This window comes from Argopecten irradians, chromosome 7 (assembly GCF_041381155.1).
Source record: "Argopecten irradians isolate NY chromosome 7, Ai_NY, whole genome shotgun sequence".
Taxonomy (NCBI): Eukaryota; Metazoa; Mollusca; class Bivalvia; order Pectinida; family Pectinidae; genus Argopecten; species Argopecten irradians.
Window position 1 is genome coordinate 3,466,652 of NC_091140.1, and position 23,708 is coordinate 3,490,359.

Sequence of the window (23,708 nt, forward strand, 5' to 3'; positions counted from 1 at the left end):
AGCAGACGATTTAGTATTTTTCTTCAGTTACAAATGTTACTTACTTTACACCATTACCACCATCGAAAAGTTTGAGCTTCTCATTTTACTTCAAGTTAAAAATATAAAAAATAATTAATTGCATCCCGAAAAAAATCGGTGGCACTATATCCTATATGGAATGAAGTACTGATTGTGCAAGCACCAAAGGCAAACTAAATTATTTCATATTATTTTTTGTGTTAATAAGACATATATATACTCGATTAAACACCAATTATTGTTCAAATGATGAATATCATTTTATGTTCTGTCGGCGGTGGAGCATCTTTAAGCCAATGTTTTTGTTCTATTCCCCACTTAAGCTATTCCCAGAGATCATCCAGAAAGCTATCATTCCTTCATGTGGAACAACTTCTTCAAGCATATTGACATAGACCCAGCTAATGCTAATATCCTCGATGGAAATGCAGTGGATGTTCAGAAGGAGTGTGATGACTATGAGAAGAAGATAGCAGCAGCTGGAGGAATAGAGCTGTTTGTAGGAGGTTGATATACATACTTATTCTGCCCTTATATAAAACTTTTTGTAGCATGTAGACTAGATATACATACTTATCTCCCCTTATATAGATACTTATCTCCCAATAGATAGACCTGTTTATAGGAAGTATATATACATATACTTATCTCCCCTTCGAAAGACCTGTTTAAAGAAGGTGATATAATAATTATCTCCCCTTAGATAGAACTATTTATGCATACTTATCTCCCCTTAGACAGACCTGTTTATAGAAGGTGATATAATACTTATCTCCCCTTAGATAGAACTGTTTATACATACTTATCTCCCTTTAGATAGACCTGTTTATAGGAGAGATCATACTTATTTCCCCTTATATAGAACTGTTTATAGGGGTATATATATACATACTTATCTCCCTTTAGATAGACCTGTTTATAGGAGAGATCATACTTATTTCCCCTTATATAGAACTGTTTATAGGGGTATATATATACATACTTATCTCCTCTTAGATAGAACTGTTTATAGGGATATATATATACATACTTATCTCCCCTTAGATAGAACTGTTTATAGAAGGTAAATATGCATACTTATCTCCCCTTAGATAGAACTGTTTAAAGCGGGTCGATACATAGAGAATACATTGCTAGTATCTTACAATACAAGGTTTATTTAAGTAGGAGACTTAGGAAAGCTGAGATGACAAGGATTTGACGAATCAAAACAGACCTTGTATTGTAAGATACTAACCATGTATTCTGTTTATCCTGCAACCATTTCCTTATACATTGTATACTTATTTTAGAAAAGTTAAATTGGAAAACTGTTTTATATCAATACCTGTTTGCCATGGACAAGTCCTTAATGAGATTTGCGTTTGACATTATATTTATTTTGTGTCAGGTATTGGACCAGATGGACACATTGCTTTTAACGAGCCTGGATCAAGTCTGGTATCCAGGACGAGGATCAAGTCTCTAGCTCAGGACACCATACTGGCTAATGCTCGCTTCTTTGGAGGAGACTTGTCAAAGGTTCCTCACCAGGCCCTCACTGTTGGGGTCGGTACCGTCATGGACGCAAGGGAGGTAAGTGATGTGAAAAAGGTATCCTTATTAACTTTGTGGCTATTTCACTATATGTATAATGTACTATATCTACCGGTAAGATGTACATTGATCAATGTGACATGTGATTAGAAAATAATCTAGAGATTGTACAGTGATTGGCAGTTAGCTATATTTCTAAAAGACATGAGCTTTGATGAATGTCTTTTGTACACAAAAATAAATATTTGTACCACAATTATATCAGCAGTAAGGAATGTAGCCAGAGACAAATTAAACTTAATGGACAAATAAGGTTAGTAATGATTTCTTCAGTATAAAGAAAGGAATGATATTGAATATAGTTATTTAATAATTCCTCTCTGTACAGGTGATGATCCTGATATCTATGGTCCACAAGGCCTTCACCCTCCACAAGGTCATTGTATTTAATGATACCTGTGTGTACAGGTGATGATCCTGATATCCAGGGCCCACAAGGCCTTCACCCTCCACAAGGTCATTGTATTTAATGATACCTCTCTGTACAGGTGATGATCCTGATATCTTGGGCCCACAAGGCCTTCACCCTCCACAAGGTCATTGTATTTAATGATACCTCTCTGTACAGGTGATGATCCTGATATCTTGGGCCCACAAGGCCTTCACCCTCCACAAGGTCATTGTATTTAATGATACCTCTCTGTACAGGTGATGATCCTGATATCTGGGGCCCACAAGGCCTTCACCCTCCACAAGGACATTGTATTTAATGATACCTCTCTGTACAGGTGATGATCCTGATAACTGGGGCCCACAAGGCCTTCACCCTCCACAAGGTCATTGTATTTAATGATACCTCTCTGTACAGGTGATGATCCTGATATCTTGGGCCCACAAGGCCTTCACCCTCCACAAGGTCATTGTATTTAATGATACCTCTCTGTACAGGTGATGATCCTGATAACTGGGGCCCACAAGGCCTTCACCCTCCACAAGGACATTGTATTTAATGATACCTCTCTGTACAGGTGATGATCCTGATAACTGGGGCCCACAAGGCCTTCACCCTCCACAAGGTCATTGTATTTAATGATACCTCTCTGTACAGGTGATGATCCTGATATCTTGGGCCCACAAGGCCTTCACCCTCCACGAGGTCATTGTATTTAATGATACCTCTCTGTACAGGTGATGATCCTGATAACTGGGGCCCACAAGGCCTTCACCCTCCACAAGGTCATTGTATTTAATGATACCTCTCTGTACAGGTGATGATCCTGATATCTTGGGCCCACAAGGCCTTCACTCTCCACAAGGTCATCGTATTTAATGATACCTCTCTGTACAGGTGATGATCCTGATATCTTGGGCCTACAAGGCCTTCACCCTCCACAAGGTCATTGTATTTAATGATACCTCTCTGTACAGGCGATGATCCTGATATCTTGGGTCCACAAGGCCTTCACCCTCCACAAGGACATTGTATTTAATGATACCTCTATGTACAGGTGATGATCCTGATATCTTGGGCCAGCAAGGCCTTCACCCTCCACAAGGTCATTGTATTTAATGATACCTCTCTGTAGAGGTGATGATCCTGATAACTGGGGCCCACAAGGCCTTCACCCTCCACAAGGTCATTGTATTTAATGATACCTCTCTGAACAGGTGATGATCCTGATATCTGGGGCCTACAAGGCCTTCACCCTCCACAAGGCCTTCACCCTCCACAAGGTCATTGTAATTAATGATACCTCTCTGTACAGGTGATGCTCCTGATATCTTAGGCCAACAAGGCCTTCACCCTCCACAAGGTCATTGGTTTTTTAATGATACCTCTCTGTACAGGTGATGATCCTGATATCTGGGGCCCACAAGGCCTTCACCCTCCACAAGGTCATTGTATTTAATGATACCTCTCTGTACAGGTGATGATCCTGATATCTTGGGCCAACAAGGCCTCCACCCTCCACAAGGACATTGTATTTAATGATACCTCTCTGTACAGGTGATGATCCTGATATCTTGGGCAAACAAGGCCTTCACCCTCCACAAGGACATTGTATTTAATGATACCTCTCTGTACAGGTGATGATCCTGATAACTGGGGCCCACAAGGCCTTCACCCTCCACAAGGTCATTGTATTTAATGATACCTCTCTGTTCAGGTGATGATCCTGATATCTTGGGCCAACAAGGCCTTCACCCTCCACAAGGACATTGTATTTAATGATACCTCTCTCTTCAGGTGATGATCCTGATATCTTGGGCCAACAAGGCCTTCACCCTCCACAAGGACATTGTATTTAATGATACCTCTCTGTACAGGTGATGATCCTGATAACTGGGGCCCACAAGGCCTTCACCCTCCACAAGGACATTGTATTTAATGATACCTCTCTGTACAGGTGATGATCCTGATATCTTGGGCCAGCAAGGCCTTCACCCTCCACAAGGTCATTGTATTTAATGATACCTGTGTGTACAGGTGATGATCCTGATAACTGGGGCCCACAAGGCCTTCACCCTCCACAAGGTCATTGTATTTAATGATACCTCTCTGTACAGGTGATGATCCTGATAACTGGGGCCCACAAGGCCTTCACCCTCTACAAGGACATTGTATTTAATGATACCTCTCTGTACAGGTGATGATCCTGATATCTGGGGCCCACAAGGCCTTCACCCTCCACAAGGCCTTCACCCTCCACAAGGACATTGTATTTAATGATACCTCTCTGTACAGGTGATGATCTTGATAACTGGGGCCCACAAGGCCTTCACCCTCCACAAGGCCTTCACCCTCCACAAGGCCTTTACCCTCCACAATGTCATTGTATTGAATGATACCTCTCTATACAGTGATGATCCTGATAACTGGGGCCCACAAGGCCTTCACCCTCCACAAGGTCATTGTATTTAATGATACCTCTCTGTACAGGTGATGATCCTGATAACTGGGGCCCACAAGGCCTTCACCCTCCACAAGGTCATTGTATTTAATGATACCTCTTTGTACAGGCGATGATCCTGATATCTGGGGTCCACAAGGCCTTCACCCTCCACAAGGTCATTGTATTTAATGATACCTCTCTGGACAGGTGATGATCCTGATATCTTTGGCCAACAAGGCCTTCACCCTCCACAAGGTCATTGTATTTAATGATACCTCTCTGTACAGGTGATGATCCTGATAACTGGGGCCCACAAGGCCTTCACCCTCCACAAGGTCATTGTATTTAATGATACCTCTCTGTACAGGTGATGATTCTGATATCTGGGGCCCACAAGGCCTTCACCCTCCACAAGGTCATTGTATTTAATGATACCTCACTGTACAGGAGATGATCCTGATAACTGGGGCCCACAAGGCCTTCACCCTCCACAAGGTCATTGTATTTAATGATACCTCTCTGTTCAGGTGATGATCCTGATAACTGGGGCTCACAAGGCCTTCACCCTCCACAAGGTCATTGTATTTAATGATACCTCTCTGTAGAGGTGATGATCCTGATAACTGGGGCCCACAAGGCCTTCACCCTCCACAAGGTCATTGTATTTAATGATACCTCTCTGTACAGGTGATGATCCTGATAACTGGGGCCCACAAAGCCTTCGCCCTCCACAAGGCCATAGAGGAAGGTGTTAGTCACATGTGGACAGTGTCTGCCTTCCAACAACATCCCCGCACCATCTTCCTCTGCGACGAGGACGCGACCCTTGAACTGAAGGTCAAGACGGTCAAATATTTCAAGGACATCATGAAAATACATAATGAAATGATCGAGAGTACTGAAGGTATTGAGGAAGAGGATGAGAAGTAGGTTTGATTCACACCTTTGGATGTTTTACTTAATTGAACCAATAAGCAATATACATTGTATATAAGGATGGTTTGTACCAAGTCTCAAATAAGTTAGTATTATAGAAAATTAAAAATTATCAGTATGACCAAATTTTACGAATCTATATACTGTAAAATTCTACATGTATGTATGTTATATGTATGATTGGATAGAGAAATACTTTGATGCGTGTGAATGTATGTTAAAATGAACTATATAAATGTATATTATCTATTTTGTATGTACATAAATATTACCTGTATACTGTAGGCATACTTGATTTGGCACAAGCAAACTTTAGTGAAATATTCATTGTGAACAGATTAGTACAATCATTGTACATGTATATAAATGACTATACAAACAACAGGAGATACCATTAGTGTAGTCATATTTTAGAGTGTATAGTGCTAAAATAGTGTTACTGCTAACATACAAATATGTTACATAGTACTAGTACATCCAAGTGCCATATTCAACCCAATAAGTGCCCAGGGCAAAAATATCATGAAGGGGTGAGGGGGGGCAGGGAAGGGACCCTTATGAGGACAGGGGGGCTTATTGGGTCGAGTACAGTACTTACATATCTTACTCGCATGTACCATTAGGACTAAGGTAGGATTCTCTAAATTGAAGATTTCCAAATAAAGTACATGTACAGTGTAATCTTTTGGTGTGTCAGTTGAAAGAGGACAGTTAAGGTATACATTGATGAGGAAACAGATTTGATTCACGATTTCATCTTGTCAAATGGAGTTAAAGTAATCTTTTTTGTTCCGTGTGTTGTGGATATGGATGTACATTTATCTAATATACCTACACTTGCATTCCTTTATACGATGAATCTATTTTTAAATGTATACATTTTACATGTAAAGTGAATATCTGAACTACAGCATCAGTCTTTAATCCTAGATTATATTAACTTAGCAATATTTTAGATCAGATCTCTGAGAAAAATTTGTTTTAAGAATTCATATACAAACACTGTATGTTTTGCATTTTCCATAATACTGGTACATGCAACATTTACATCTCAAATGGGCATCATTAGAAAATTATCTTTAATGCTTATATGATCCATCATGAAATTATTTCTACGCAATAAAATGTGCATTACAAACTAGGCCTTTTATTTTGATCACTTATCAGCCCCACCCCATGTACCTCAAAACATCATTCAAACCTTTGGTTGTAATCCTTTGGTTTCTTTTATTTTATTATGAAATTTTACGTATGATACAAATGTTCAGGTGCCCCTAACATTTTTTTTTTATTCTGCAATCAAATCACAAGATCAGAATCTCTATATTTATTATTTATTCTGAGATCTAGTCTTCATTTACTAGTGTTGGTGTATTGTAGTGTGTTCTGGGTTAGTAGTATTAAGTTTGTTCAGAAATCCTTTCATGTTTTGATTAAATACCGATCTGAGGTGTTCTTAAAATACAAATGTAGTTCATTGTTTCATATTTCTATTGTTTTGAGAAAATATTATATAGCTATTAAACTTATAAATTGTGCCATGTATATTTTGTTGTAAATTTGTGTAAATAAGATAAGAATAATGTTACTCTTCCTCTCTGGTCAGTCAATACACTAGCCAGTAAATATGTAACAAAAAATATGTACATTGACCTGATAGACAAGAATGTATATGTTTTCTTTGGTAACTAAAATCTTGCCACGTTATATTAATTTCATCTTTAAGTGTATATAAATTTGTTACAGTTTAGTTACAAGACACAGATACATGGGTCATGTATTTCTGTCCTGGACTGTGCGCTGATTTCTTTGGTGCTGTTACTATAACTAGAGCTTCAATAAAATTTATCATTATCTTTTATTTTTTATCGTTTCTCTTCTTTCTGAACTGCTTTATTCCTTATATAGATCTTATACTGTCTCAGGTTCTGTTTTAGGGTTGAACTTTAGGGTTGCCTGTCGCTGAAATACACCAAAGTTTAAAACAAGTATAGTTTCTATCCCTACTGATCACTGAGCATTCAAGGAGTGGGACAACCAATTTGTTTGTTGTCAGTATTCAATCTTTGTACATTACATAGTTAACTCCTTTGCGGCCCGTATGTATGTTTTGTGACCTCATGGTTTTGTGAGCAAAACTCACTTTGTTTTCTCTGAAAAAGTATGTTATACACTCACACACTTGTGATGCCAATATCAATATCTACCCACAAGGGCAGATAACTCTGTAATATACAGAATAATGTAATTAGGTGGCAGGCTTTGTTCTATATCTGAGATAGTATGCTCCAGTATGGTTCCACTATAAAGATGGTAAGAGCCACACTATCACAACGAGACACAACATGACAATAATTCCCCACACAAACCCATACATGTATGGGTCTGTCCTTAGATTTCTTTACCTTCTACTGTAAATAATGTTCAGTAGTACAAAACCGAACCGAAACTTTAAACAAGAGGCCAATTGGGCCTGTATCGCTCACCTGTTTCAGGCTAGGAATACAAGCTACCAACTTAAAGGCTTTAGATTTGAACTTAATCTACCAAGGTATTTATTTCTACAGAAGGATTTAAAAAAAATTTGCTTTATTTCCCCTATACTATGGGGCCCCGCCCCTCTTGCTCCAGGGGGACCAGCCCCACCGTTTATGCAAATTTTGTTCACCTTCACCCATGGAAGTTTCAGACTAACTTAAGATTGCAAAATTGGTTCCCCTTTATCCCTTCATTCCTACAAAAGGACTTTAAATAATTTGCAATATTTCCCCTATTCGGCCCCCCTCTCAGGCCCCTGGGGGACCAGACCCACCGTTTATACAAAATTGGTTCCCCGTACCCAATAACGCTTAAGACCAAATTAAAACAAAATCCCTTTATTCCTACAGAAAAAGAAAGATTTTAAAGAATTTACTTTATTTCCCCTATAAGGCTCCTCCCCTCAGGCCCCTGGGGACCGGACCCACTGTTTACACAAAATTGGTTCCCCTTCACCCATGGAAGCTTCAAACCAAATTAGGACAAAATCCCTTCATTCCTACAAAAGAAGGATTTTAAAGAATTTGTTATATTTCCCCTATTGGGCCCCTGAGGGGCCAGACTCACCGTTTATACAAGCTTGCATGGTTCCCCTTCACCTAAGAAAGCTTCAGACCAAATTTGTTCAAAATCCATTCAGCTGTTTATGACTAGAAGGGATTTTGTGAAAAGGACAGACGAAGGAAGACGGATGCCGCACCATGGCATAAGGTCACCTGCCCTTCGGGCCAGGTGAGCTAAAAATTAAAATGTTATAAACACAAATGAATTAAATGATTAATAAGAAGGTTTTAAGTGATCACCCATTGCCAAATATCATCATGTAATTATGCATTTTTTAAATGTACTATTCAGACTGAACTTTTACATAACAGTAATAATATCAGTGTGGAAATTAACAAATAAATTCACTATATGTTGTTAACATTTTTATTTCCCCTCGTCAATGTACATCACAGCAGGAATGTATTTTCAGTAACCACCTTAGTAAATATAATGTATGAAAAACATAAGCTACTCGAATCCATCACAATAAACTCTGATATTACACAGCCCTTAAACACAGAGGAACATGTTTTACAAATGGTAGACAGTTTAGTGTTCATAAACTTAAGTCGTAGTCTAATTAGAGTACAGAATATTTAAATATATCTTAAATAATGCTATAGTCTTTGACTGATCTTTTTGGAGATAGTTACATGTATATACTGTATGACTTCAGGTCTATGTTCATAATGACTTATGTCTCAAATAATTTACCACCTGAAAGACATATTATTATCATTACCCACCAATTAAAGCATTACATTATGCAACCCCTGAATTTCATAATGAACTGTTCCAATCTTAGTCTCAGAAGAGTCCAAATGTGTCTTCCGGGGTGAATGAATTAAATCCCTTTGGTCCATGTACAATGTCAGGTCAAATGAAAATGAAATATGTAAATATGATTTATGTTATCTACTATGATCTGTGATGAAAACTACGATTGTTTCTTTAGTCTATCACTGGAGTGCTGCCACGATTCCATGAGAGTCTGTAGTTCTGGTGTTAAAGGAGGGGGGGTAACTGTGGAATGTCCTGGTAATTTCTCAACTAGACTAACTGGGGATTGTCCTATCACAGCCTGCTTACACATAACCACAGCACATATAAAATTATCTCGCTGTCGTATAACTTGCTGCTCCATATAGAAGGCCTTTTCATCCCAAAATATGACCTGCAAATAAAAAAAAAACAACAAGCAAATTATGAAAGAAGTAGTTTCAGATACAATACACCATTGTTATCCTTATCAGTAACAAGATCAGCAAAGTTGACCTTTCAACTTTGAATGAAGGTCAAGATAATCTATTTGATCAAAATTTTCTTTCATCCAAATTATCCAAGTTTGTTACTGATCTAACCTAATAGGTCATTGCTTCTTTTGCTTAAAAGATTTTTTTTATGAAGGAAAAGATGCAAGATGTCTAATAAGACAATCATTTAGCAATTGCATAAATGAAGGAAAAGCAGAAGACAAGGGAAAATATACATATTCTGGGCGAGTGCCTCAATCAGGAATCTAATACGACCTGGTCTCCAATGTGGGAAATTACGGCCCTACTGACTAAGCCAAAGAAACGTGCTCTGTCAGCTGAATTACAGAGACTTTACACTACTTTACACAAACCACAAAGAGAGTCTTTACACACACTCCCATGTATTAACCCTCATTTGTACAATTTTGAATCCCCACCCTATAAGGATGCTACCATTGCATTATGGGTGCTATCCCATGCTTGGTTTCAGAGAAGAAGTCGTTTATATGGAAATAGCCAAATGGACCCCATTTGACCCCGCCCCTCAGGCCCTCGGGGGGTCAGCCCCATCATTTGTACAATTTTGAATCCCCACCCTATAAGGATGCTACTATTGCATTATGGGTGCTATCCCATGCTTGGTTTCAGAGAAGAAGTCGTTTATATGGAAATAGCCAAATTGACCCCTTTTGGCCCCGCCCCTCAGGCCCCTGGGGGGTCAGCCCCATCATTTGTACAATTTTCAGTTAGTAGCCCATAAGGATGCTACCAGCCAAATTTTGTTGAAATCTGACCAGCGGTTATGGAGAAGAAGTCGATTGTTGACGGACGGACGGACGGACGGACGACGGACGGACGACGGACGACGGACGGACGGACGCCACGGTATGGCATAAGCTCACCTTGGTCCTTCGGACCAGGTGAGCTAATAAAAAACGATGTCTCAAGCAGTCAGACCTTGCTGATAACTGTGAATCTGTCAAAGAGCTGAAGGGATTTACGGTATCGGACACTTTGTGCAGCATTGGTCAACTTCACTGTCCTTCCAACACCAATCTTCCCAATGATTCTATTTTCTATCCATAATTTTGTACGTCCAAAATCACATTCACGTAAATAACGAGCATTATTCATGTGAAATTGGAGATCAAGGTCACTTGTCAGGACAATACCTGGAATAGATAAACGCATGATCAGATGCGATGAACAAAAAAAAAAAAATCTGCGTAGATCATATCATAATTCTGTAGGAAAGTTTTTAAAGATTAATCATTCCATAATTGATCTACACATGTAGAGATTTGATTGCAATACATCTGATCCACTCAGTGTGGACAAATTTTCGCAAAGTGAGAAAAAAAAACACGGACAGATTCTATTTCAGAAACTAATTTCTCTTTGCAGTAGAAAGAAACCTCAACTAACAGCATGTATAGGTCTATATCGTATACATGGTAAGGAAAATTAAGCTAATTGTTTAAAAGATTAATTGAGCTTATTATGTGTGTTGTTTGATAAAAAAACTTGGATTACAGGTCTAGCAACATGAAAAGTTTATCATTTAAACATACATACAGTACTGTCGTTTTCGTCAATGACAAGCCATTTACTTTCCCCATGATTTCTAAAATTTATATATTTCTATATATGCAAACAGTATGGTTAAGCTAACAAAGCTTTGTCAACATTGACAGGATTGTCTTCCCTGCTCCCATCGTTGATTCTCCATCGTCTGTCAAAGGATCAATGCTGACTATTTATTTCGAATCATGTTTTCCTTTTTTAGAAACCTTCATTACGGATAAATGGTACTTTTTGACTGGTGTGCTTTCGTTTCGATACTCTACAGTACAGCAAGACAATTTTCAGTTCAACAGAAGAGTCGTGTCACCTTAACGTTACCTGTAATCTCGCTGGCTTCTAGCAACGACTTTGTAGATGATCTCCGCCGGATTAGAGATGTGATGACAAGTGAGATTTGACGAATGTAATAGCTTATGTCAAATAATAAAACCAGCAACAAAAGACACAAATAGAGTATCATTTTGTAGGCTTTACGGGTACACCGACCTGTAACTCTCAGCTAGACGGTGTTACCGGAAATTAAGATACGGGTATAAATATACCGGTGTGTAGGGTAAAATATGCCAACCTGGTATAAATATAAGATGTGTACTTTAATAATTATTATGATTTACCCATTGATAGCTTCATGTTTATTTATACATTTCAGTCCTGACTTCAAACCTCTGCAACAGGAGAGGAGAAAATGTTACATTATATTGTGTATGACCAGGCCGGGTTTCGAACCCGGGATCTCCAAACTTTAGCTGAATGATCTATATTGATTGAGCTACTTGGTCACTGATGATCGATCCAGTCCAATGCTGCTACACCTCTATATTAAGTAAATCCTGTCATAGCAATCACCTCAGTATGAAAAAGACCTCCTTAATGAGACCACTGTCGTATGTGCACCTATGTAGTTCATTGTTTCTTTGGGTCTTAATCAACCGGTTTGACTGCTGATACATTTTTCATTCAGAAATCCAAAATAAAATCTACCATTCAGATTACTGTATTTGTGTAAATAAATGATTATTGTAAACAAAGTGTTTGACAGCTAGGTGGCTATATCTTGGATTTTGAAAGTCTGCAAAGTTAGTCATGAAGCTCTGCTCAGTTATGATGGTAGTGAGGCAAATACTTAGAATTGTGTTTTATCTTTTTAATGGTTTTTGACTACCATATTTTCCAGATTATAAATCACACCTACAGCGTTCGAAATTAAAGCCTGTCCGTCTGCCCGTGACCGACAATTGTATAGTCGGGCAGACAATTTTTACCATGTAGCTGGTCCTTTGACCGGGAACTTTTGGTCCGGATAGAGGATAACAAAAATGACAGTAGATTTGTAGAAAGGTCGAAGTTTTGTTAGTAAAACTTTTACTTTGCTTGTAATTATATAAACTACCAGAATGAATTGTAACTTCGTAAGGACCAGTAACTTTCAGTCAGGACCGGTAACTTTCAGTCAGGACCGGTAACTTTAAGGGTCAGCCGGTTCTTAGGACCAGCAGGAAAAAAATCCTTAAGGGAGAACACTGCACACCTTCAGAGTATATGCCACAAAGGTATTTTTATGATTTTTTTTCAGGTTTTGTGTAAGTCACACCGAAGCACAAGTCACTGCCAGTACTAGTTGATAGTGCTAATTTTCTCTCTCATAACAAATGATAATGCATACATAGGAGATTTAAAACAAGGGCCAAATGGGCCCGAATCGCTCACCTGCAATCTGGTAATCATACATGGTTCATACTTAACAAATAGAGTAAATAAGAATTTATATCATCCCTTAGCACATTAGAGGCCGCTTTGCCTCTTGGTTATTAAAAAGAAGTCTTTTAAAGATTTTAGCCTATTTGACCCCTGTGACCTTGAATGAAAGTCAAGGTCATTCATTTGAACAAACCTTGAAGCGCTTCATCCCAACATGTCACATGTCCAATATCAGGTCTCTAGCCTTCATGGTTATTAAGAAGAAGTTGTTTAAAGATTTTAGCCTATTTGACCCCTGTGACCTTGAATGAAAGTCAAGGTCATTCATTTGAACAAACTTTGTAGCGCTTCATCCCAACATGTCACCTTCATCCCAACATGTCACATGTCCAATATCAGGTCTCTAGCCTTCATGGTTATTAAGAAGAAGTTGTTTAAAGATTTTAGCCTATCTGACCCCTTTGACCTTGAATGAAGGTCAAGGTCATTCATTCGAACAAACTTGGTAGCCCTCTATCCCAGCATGCCACATGCCCAATATCAGGTCTCTAGCCCTCTTGGTTATTAAGAAGAAGTCTTTTAATGATTTTAGCCTATCTGACCCCTTTGACCTTGAATGAAGGTAAAGGTCATTCATTCGAACAAACTTGGTAGCCCTTGATCCCAGCATGCCACATGCCCAATATCAGGTCCCTAGGCCTCTGGGTTATTAAGAAGAAGTTGTTTAAAGATTTTAGCCTTTTTGACCCCTGTGACCTTGAATGAAGGTCAAGGTCAATTATTTGAACAAACTTGGTAGCCCTCTATCCCAGCATGCCACATGCCCAATATCAGGTCGCTAGGCCTCTTGGTTATTAAGAAGTTGTTTGAAGATTTTAGCCTTTTTTACCCCTGTGACCTTGAATGGAGGTCAAGGTCATTCATTTGAACAAACTTGGTAGCCCTTGATCCCAGCATGCCACAGGCCCAATATAAGGTCCCTAGGCCTCTTTGTTATTAAGGAGAAGTCGTTTGAAGATTTTAGCCTTTTTTACCCCTGTGACCTTGAATGAAGGTCAAGGTCATTCATTTGAACAAACTTGGTAGGCCTTCATCCCAGCATGTCACAGGCCCAATTTCAGGTCTCTAGGCCTCTTGGTTATTAAGAAGAGGTCTGTTAAAAATGTTCACCTATTTGACCCCTGTGACCTTGAATGAAGGTCAAGGTCATTCATTTGAACAGACTTTGTAGCCCTTCATCCCAGCATGCTATAAGTCAAAGTTCCGGATTCTAGGTCTCCAAGTTTTGGAGAAGAAGTTGTTTAAATGGAAAAGTTGATGCCGGACAGCCGGACGACAGCCAGACGACGGACACTGCACCATAGCATAAGCTCACTTGCCCTTCGGGCAGGTGAGCTAAAAAGATGGTGATGATGTCACACAAAGGTACATCTAGGCATTTTCTTCTCGCTATACACAACCTTACACCCAAATCTATAAGTGGTTCCTTGACCCAGTTAAAACATGCAGGAAGTATTCCATCTCTGTAGTATACTAACAAAAGTCAAATCTGGTAAAAGGTCATCAAGTAATTTTATTTTACAAATTGATTTCTTGGTTTTGTACAGTACTAAAATTCTTTTTCTAGTCTATTACAATAGCAGTTGTATCAGAGAATACAAAAATCAACAACTGAACATATAAACTTAAATAGTAGTAACCCAAGTATACACATGTTGCCATAGTAACCCACTAATACACATGTTGCCATAGTAACCCACTAATACACATGTTGCCATAGTAACCCACCAATACACAGTTTTTCCTCTGAATGTGAAGTTAAAGTTAGAATGAAAGCAAATGATGTTACTATAAATGGACTATGTTTGTAAACCTCCTCAGTTTAACAGTTAAAACTCTAACACAAAAGTTAGAATGAAAGCAAATGATGTTACTATAAATGGACTATGTTTGTAAACCTCTTCAGTTTAACAGTTAAAACTCTAACACAACCATCTCTGATATTATGTTACCAATGAAAACCTACAATCTATCGGGTTAAAAAATTAAGATTCCTACAAACTACAAAATAAGATAAAGTGTTGAAAAAGAAAGCAAAGAGTGAGATTTGATAAAGACAAAAAAAGTATGGATGTCTTTTAATGGATTTGAATTTTGTTCAGAATATAAATAATAAATTTAACAACTTACAAATTTAAAGGAGACATATATAGGGCAAGTGATTGCTACACTATTGACCTCAGTGATATAATGTTCGATACACATTGGCAAGTTTTAATGTCATAGAGAACATGATTAACTTAAATTACTGCCTTCACTAGAAACAAAGTCAACTGAATGAGCTTAGAGAAGATCTCTAGCCAAAAAGTATTATGACTAGCATTTACCTGCATTACATTAATTAGTACCTGGTAATTCTGTATTTGAATATTACAGAGTTATCTGCCTTTGTGGGTACATATGGATTGTGATGTAAATTTTTGCGAACATAACCTCTAACTTTTTGGAAAAAGCAATGTGAATTGCGCACACAAAAATAATGACTTCACAATAAATACCTACCTGCAAGGGAGCTAACTCTGTTATAGGCAAAGACGCTATAAACTAATTAAGGGGTCAAGAATATCAGTCAAACAGTTTCCCCCGACTGCGTGAAGAACCATGAAGGATAACTATATATGTCCGCTAGGTTACAAAATCATTGGAAGACTGAGGTTCTCGATACTGGGGTTCAGTACATATATAAAATATACCTCATACGAGGTTGTCTTAGGATTTCTGTAGAAATGAATTTATTGGCACAGTTCTGAGAGACAGTTAAATGTGCATGATTATTTGTAATCACCTGAGGAAATTTATTTCATACAGGCATGGATTTAGAGCTAATTTGTGGCAGTATGCAAATTGATTTCTACTCCCCCCCCCCCCCTCCACCTTTATCTAACTTCCTTTTGATTAGCCTGAAATATATACTATATTTCTTAACCCTAAACCAACTACAACCAATATAATAACAATGCAGCATGACATGTGAACACAACAATAATTTTTTAGGGTTTACAATGAAAGTGTTTTACTGGCACATTGTATACATATGCAGGTACAATAATGTAAAAAAAAAAACAGTACAATATGCATGTATCATGCAAACAACTTCAACAATATCTTCATACGATGTACAAAATCAAACGTGACTTCATTTTGGCAACAACATAATCTTTTTTCCAATTTACCTTTATTTAAGTGTATACACAATTTGCTATAAAACACATATTACAGAGATTTTAAACTCAACGTGGAAATCCCAATATGCGTAGCTATCTATTCTATCATAAACACAAATAATGCTGTCTTAAATTATAAAGCTGAATTTTGTTTGTGAAGGTGAAATTGAGTAACTCCGAAGAATTTTGTTTGTGAAGGTGGAATTGAGTAACTCCGATGAATTTTGTTTGTGAAGGTGAAATTGAGTAACTCCGATGAATTTTGTTTGTGAAGGTGGAATTGAGTAACTCCGATGAATTTTGTTTGTGAAGGTGTAATTGAAGAATTTTGTTTGTGAAGGTGGAATTGAGTAACTCCGATGAATTTTGTTTGTGAAGGTGTAATTGAGTAACTCCGATGAATTTTGTTTGTGAAGGTGGAATTGAGTAACTCCGATGAATTTTGTTTGTGAAGGTTATATTGAGTAACTCCGATGAATTTGAATGAGAATACAGCACTACCATACAGGTATCTACAACAATAAAATATATTTGACACAAGCAGGATACACACTTAAAATATTTGCAAGCAGTTGACTAGATATTAGTGTATAGTGTATACAGGGTTTAACATCCAACAATATTCTATTCTTGTAGTTTTTTTACTGTTAACAATTACGATGGCTTAAATAGTAGTGTTAAGTTTATAATTCATGTATAGCTGAAATTATGTGAAGCACCTTCAAAACAAAGATCTTTCATATAGCAAACATTTCTTCTGACAAGAAGATAGACAGAATTAAAAATTTAATTGAAAAATAAAGAACAGGAGTTAACGAATTCTTATTCCAGAAATTATGACAGATCAGTATAATTAGTGCTCATTTATGAAGATTTATTGTACTGTAACGCAAAACAATGGTTAGGCAGTCATATGGTTAGTAAACTTAAGTAACTAATTAGACTGGCATGACTTGTTTAACATGAAATACATTGGGATTCATTTAAGCAGACTTGATGAGATATAAATACAATTTATCTTAAAGATTAAAGTTAGATTGAACTAATCAGGTATTGTTTTCTCCAAAGATGCAATGGAAATGAGTTTCTTATAATTCATTAAAGAAGAACTTTTAGAGTGAAAAAAAATTCAAATAGATATTACATTTATAATGAGATTATATACATATTGTAAAAGAAAAAAAGATGAAGAAAAGTAGAAAGAAAAAAGATCTTTATGATTTTACTATCACAAGCAAAACAGATCTATTATGATATAAATCACTTTTTACATTATGTAATGAAATTCTACAATTTTTGGTTCCATACTCAAGGTGACTTCGTTGTTGGAAAACCTCCTTATTCTTTGTGAAAGAAATTCTATAAGTTAGATCAAAAGTACACACAGAGAGTGTAACACAATATAACTAAAACAACAGCAATATGTGAAAGGGAAAGTAACATTTAGATACATTAAACTTATGAACGAAATAATCGCCAACGAGGCAGATGCTGTAAAGCATGCAGTGAACCTGCCTTTTACAGAACCGTGAAAGGCAGATTTCAAGTGCTCTTATATAAATATGGATGACATTTTGTGTTGTATGGAAACTATCAAACAATTGTTAAACATATATAGGTAAACAACAAAGGCAAGAAGATAACAGTATGTAGATACAAGTTGTTCATAAAATTAAAACATTATTACAAAATGTATAAAAATAGGTTTGATTATGCAGAACAAGTACATCACAGAATACAGAAATGTTGTACTACTGAGCCAGACATACAACTCCTATGTTCCACCCTCCGGAGACCAGTACAAAAAGACTATGGAATTACTGTGTGTTACATTACAAATGAAATCCACTCAGAGAAATGTTCCATGTAACATATCGAATGTTTACTACAGACTATTCCCTAACTAATGGAAGCACGGATACCATTTTCTAGGAATTCTATGAATTCTATGTTGATGACACTAACACCATGGGACAAGAAGGAGCCACTTTTCCAGATACTGGACATGAATTTTGATCCCTGAACTTTCCAATGTAAAGAAATGATTGTAATTCCTTGACTAGTACAAGCCAGTCTTCCTGATAGTAGAAATATTGTCCCCTGGCATAGTTAAAGGTCAGTTCTTGTCCATGGTATACAACAGTGATAGCTACATAGTTTAAACAGTCAACAATGAAGCACTGAACATATAACATAGTAAAATCTGACTTTGATCATTGGAGATAAAAATCGTAAACAACCTGAGCTCAAGTCAAACTTGTGCAGTACATTAACTGAACGGAGTATTACTTTCAAGATCTATCTAAACTTAAAAATATTTTCAAAATACATGTACTGATATTTACACTTTTAAAAAATATTTGAAAACAAATTCTTTTCTTGCTACTGACAAAAGAAACAACAAATATAACAACATTATGCAAACAAAATCTCTTCTTCTATCAAAGCACCTATTGTAAATATTAAAGTGTACATGGAATGGTTTGGTATATAAGGCTTGATCAATGCGTCATTGGATAAAATTAAAAATGGAAAAAGTACAAGTTTCATAGCGATTACGGTATTAGAGATAATGTAACTTTTCTCTAGAACACACCTGAAGCCTCAAGCCACTGACCCCGATTCGGGACCCCTGACCTGTGACGTCACGAGGACAACGGGATCGACTCTACTTGCATAAGTTAGAGAGGTGATATTCGGTGTCTGCCATCTAATATAAACCATCTGTTTGTAAACATCGATGTTGAAGACACAAATACCTTTGTATATGTCCGATACCTATTTAATATTATCCTCAATCACAGATATGAGTTTGGAATATGCTTGGAAATAGGGATTTATACAATACATATATTGATGTACGTGTCGTAGATAAATGAACATCTCTGCGCGATTACTGCATAATTATACACAATGAAATGTAGATAATAATCCATGTACGTTGTATATCCGTGGTGTTTGGAACCATATATACATGAATATTATATCAAGGACGTATATGTGCTTGATTATGTTACCCAAAACCCGACTCGGGTTCGCCTAATGTCTAATTGAACCCACGTGCACTTTACAAATTTCGGGTTTTTTTCATAAAACGACTTTTTCATACGACTTAAGGTATGATTCTAAACAGAATTTTTTGCATATGTGCAAATGCATCTACTAATTGTGTTATGTCTGAAATCGATCGTGTGACTTAATACACATTTAATACCATTGCATAATTACCAGTGAATATGTTTGTCATTTAATTCTACTGTGATTTGGTGAATTTAATTCTATATACCAAGTTTTGAGAACCGTAACAGATATTTAGAATTTAGACGGAGTGATATTTTCTGATCTAATTGTTTTTTGACAAAATACATTCAGCTTTTATGTACATGTAATACAGTACATCCGACGACTTGGTGATATTTCGCTCAAGTTCATTCTTTACTTGAAAAATAAATCATGCATGGGTCAGACGAAATGAAGATGTCCATGTCTAATCCAAATAGCAGATATCAAGTATCAAAATCAGAATACTTCCAAATAGCCAATGTCGTGCTGCGTTAATCTCTATACCTGTATACTGCTGCAGTAACTAAAACGCGTGGTCAACCCTGGCTAATGAGGAGGTTACGTAAGAAAGGTGTTTAGTGACCTGTCACGCTTTGTTGATTAGCACACGTCACGTGTCAAACTATCAGTCCACAGGTAAGTTAGCGATAGACCATCATGTTGTTGTTGTATAATGTCATATTTGTAAACACTTATAAATCTTTGGTTTAAAAAAAGTAAAATACACCGTTTGTACATAACATACAACAAGTGTATCGCACCCATGTATACATTTGTACATGTTTCTGGCTAAATGTATATGTATTTTTATAACAGAAACTGCAAAATTATTTACAAATGGCATGTCGAGAAAGAACAATGCAAATATAATGCACAATGTCAGAATTTTGATATTTCTGATAGTTACTAGATTTCAGATATCCAATTCATTGTGAATTTTGGTCAATATCGATCATTATATGATACCAAAAATGATAATCTATATGATCAATAAATGTACTGTTGAAGATTGTTTAAATAACACATGTCAACATAGTTTAAAAGGGAAGAGAAACACGTTATAGCTATAAATGCATTTTATATTATGAATTCAAACTCTCAAGTTTTTTTATTGTTTACCCCCGAAGTTATGTCTATGATGGCTACGTGTATTGAAGTATAAAATACATTCAACACATTTTCTTTTCGTTATGCTGGTTCTTGAAATTCATAGGCCTAGTGAATTTTTATTTAAACAGAAACATATTCAAATAGATAATTATATGACCATCATTTTCCTAATTTGTCTCTTTAGATTACATAGTGAAAATTTAATATTCCTGAAGTTTGATAATTTAGTAATTTGTTAAAAAAGTGATTAATAAAAATTACCGAGTCGTGCATATATAAAAGATTACACAAGGTACACAAGGTGATGCATTTAGACTGAATATAAATATGTATTTTAGCCTTATTTCAGTTGCAATATTTCCTTATATAATATGATCAAATCGTCATCATAACTGTATATATATTTGCAAAATTCTCGTAGCCCCATTTCAGGAATATATGTCCACCTTTGTGCTATAACCCCACAAACAAACATGTACAGCTCACACTGCCGTTGTCCTCATGACGTCACATCCGGTTATTCCCCAAATCAGGGTGAGCGGCCGATACCCTAATTAGCAGTCGTTATACAGGTAAAAATCGAGCACTTCGGAGGGCGGTATCTCGGTACTGAAGCGGCCGATTTTGATGCGGTTTTCGACATTCTTGTCAGGAGATCAAACAGAATAACATATCAAAATATAATTTTCCGTTCCATGTACACTTTAAATGCTTCAAAAACAAAGCAAAGAAAATGAAAAGACAAGATTGGGAATTATAATTTCAAAATCTATGTAAAAACCAGACAGTAATGATATCGACCTATGCGTATCATTTTATCAATCACTCTATTTGTTGGTCAAAATTTTCATTGTTCTAAAAACATCTTTAAGTAACGACAAAGCCAAATATTTACAGTAAAAACCTAGCAATATAATAGGCTTTTACTAGCTAAACAATCACCATTTTGGTGCTGACAATACAATATTTCCAACCTTATGTCTTTCCTACACAGATCAACATTTCCCTTAAAACATTGCACACTCATCTAAGTGGCAATTTTACAAAAGAGCATAAAAATTGCCGGATAGAAATTTTGTTAAAATTAAAAACATCAGCTTTACTGAATTCACACTAAAATTATCTTATGTTCATTTGCAAAATGAAAAATAAAATTAATCTGAATGCCCTACGACAAGATAACTTTTTACAACATTCTGTCCATTACTCCTTTCCTGCGGTATTTTGGCTTATGAAGACTGCCAGATCTTGATGACTATAATGAAACTGGTGGACAGTGTTGGCTGTTGCTTCCCTCCATCCCTTTAGTGTACTGTGTCCTCTCTTCCTATAGTACAGCTATCGGTCTGTTCATTGGACCACTGGAGCTTCCTGCCTCAGTACTATAGACAGGTGACCACCCACTATTGTAAGCTAGTGGCTATAGGTCTGTGTACATTTGATCTCTGGAGTTTCTTGCCTATTGTTACCACATGGAATCCGATATCAAGGAGTTCCTGATGCTTCAGGATCAGCCGACCATCAAACAGGAAGGCTGGCTTCAACATGCTTTTGTATATCCCCTGGTAATCCAATGCCTGCAACCATACAAACAGATTGATGTAGACAACCATACAAACAGATTAATGTAGACAACCATACAAACAGATTAATGTAGACAACCATACAAACAGATTAATGTAGACAACCATACAAACAGATAAATGTAGAAAACCATACAAACAGATTGATGTAGACAACCATACAAACAGATTAATGTAGACAACCATACAAACAGATTGATGTAGACAACCATACAAACAGATTAATGTAGACAACCATACAAACAGATTGATGTAGACAACCATACAAACAGATTAATGTAGACAACCATACAAACAGATTGATGCAGACAACTATACAAACAGATTAATGTAGACAACCATACAAACAGATTAATGTAGACAACCATACAAACAGATTGATGTAGACAACCATACAAACAGATTAATGTAGACAACCATACAAACAGATTGATGTAGACAACCATACAAACAGATTAATGTAGACAACCATACAAACAGATTGATGTAGACAACCATACAAACAGATTAATGTAGAAAACCATACAAACAGATTGATGTAAACAAACATACAAACAAATTGATGTAGACAACCATACAAACAGATTAATGTAGACAACCATACAAACAGATTAATGTAGATAAACATACAAACAGATTAATGTAGACAACCATACAAACAGATTGATGTAGACAACCATACAAACAGATTGATGTAGACAACCATACAAACAGATTGATGTAGACAACCATACAAACAGATTAATGTAGACAACCATACAAACAGATTAATGTAGAAAACCATACAAACAGATTTATGTAGACAACTATACAAACAGATTAATGTAGACAACCATACGAACAGATTAATGTAGACAACCATACAAACAGATTAATGTAGACAACCATACAAACAGATTAATGTAGACAACCATACAAACAGATTGATGTAGACAACTATACAAACAGATTAATGTAGACAACCATACGAACAGATTAATGTAGACAACCATACAAACAGATTGATGCAGACAACCATACAAACAGATTAATGTAGACAACCATACAAACAGATTAATGTAGACAACTATACAAACAGATTAATGTAGACAACCATACAAACAGATTAATGTAGACAACCATACAAACGGATTGATGTAGACAACTTTACAAACAGATTAATGTAGACAACCATACAAACGGATTGATGTAGACAACTTTACAAACAGATTAATGTAGACAACCATACAAACGGATTGATGTAGACAACCATACAAACAGATTAATGTAGACAACTATACAAACAGATTAATGTAGACAACCATACAAACGGATTGATGTAGACAACTTTACAAACAGATTAATGTAGACAACCATACAAACGGATTGATGTAGACAACCATACAAACAGATTAATGTAGACAACTATACAAACAGATTGATGTAGACAACCATACAAACAGATTGATGTAGACAACTATACAAACAGATTGATGTAGAAAACCATACAACAGATTGATGTAAACAAACATACAAACAGATTGATGTAGACAACCATACAAACAGATTAATGTAGACAACCATACAAACAGATTGATGTAGACAACCATACAAACAGATTAATGTAGACAACCATACAAACAGATTGATGTAGACAACCATACAAACAGATTAATGTAGACAACCATACAAACAGATTGATGTAGACAACCATACAAACAGATAAATGTAGACAACCAT

General features: G+C 36.4%; 3 protein-coding genes across 9 annotated transcripts in view; 1 reads left to right on the forward strand and 2 right to left on the reverse strand.

Annotated features, from left to right (window-relative positions):
* LOC138327304 (glucosamine-6-phosphate isomerase 1-like) overlaps positions 1-7,248 on the forward strand; it is a 12,100-nt gene extending 4,852 nt beyond the window's left edge. For 4 of the 6 annotated variants that reach the window (XM_069273284.1, XM_069273285.1, XM_069273286.1 and 1 more), the window contains 3 exons: positions 345-527; positions 1,412-1,596; positions 5,139-7,248. In XM_069273284.1, coding sequence (XP_069129385.1) covers positions 345-527; positions 1,412-1,596; positions 5,139-5,381 — 611 coding nt within the window. In that variant the 3' untranslated portion in view covers positions 5,382-7,248. Of the gene's footprint in view, positions 1-344; positions 528-1,411; positions 1,597-2,345; positions 2,442-3,145; positions 3,245-5,138 lie in introns of those variants that run through there. The other 2 variants (XM_069273288.1, XM_069273287.1) reach the window with 2 other exon arrangements.
* Positions 7,249-8,841: 1,593 nt separating this feature from the next.
* On the reverse strand, positions 8,842-11,848 carry LOC138327306 (protein THEM6-like). Its single transcript, XM_069273290.1, has 3 exons — positions 11,630-11,848; positions 10,685-10,899; positions 8,842-9,645 (listed from the first exon to the last, which is right to left on the reverse strand). The coding sequence occupies exons 1-3, from the start codon at positions 11,769-11,771 to the stop codon at positions 9,409-9,411; spliced, it is 594 nt and encodes a 197-aa protein (XP_069129391.1). The 5' UTR covers positions 11,772-11,848; the 3' UTR covers positions 8,842-9,408.
* A 4,710-nt stretch (positions 11,849-16,558) lies between these two features.
* The window catches only part of LOC138327308 (UDP-glucose 6-dehydrogenase-like), a 46,489-nt gene continuing 39,339 nt past the window's right edge, over positions 16,559-23,708 (reverse strand). For both annotated transcript variants that reach the window (XM_069273293.1, XM_069273292.1), the window contains exon 12: positions 16,559-21,983. In XM_069273293.1, the coding sequence (XP_069129394.1) occupies positions 21,810-21,983 (174 nt within the window). In that variant the 3' untranslated portion in view covers positions 16,559-21,809. The remainder of the gene's footprint in view (positions 21,984-23,708) is intronic.

Bases quoted from the DNA above. Each gene is read 5' to 3' on its own strand.
- LOC138327306 (XM_069273290.1), bottom strand. From the start codon at position 11,771: ATGATACTCTATTTGTGTCTTTTGTTGCTGGTTTTATTATTTGACATA. The intron at 10,900-11,629 runs GTAACGTTAAGG...TATCTATTCCAG, and splicing joins AGAAGCCAGCGAGATTACAG to GTATTGTCCTGACAAGTGAC. The intron at 9,646-10,684 runs GTCTGACTGCTT...TTTTATTTGCAG, and splicing joins GATTCACAGTTATCAGCAAG to GTCATATTTTGGGATGAAAA.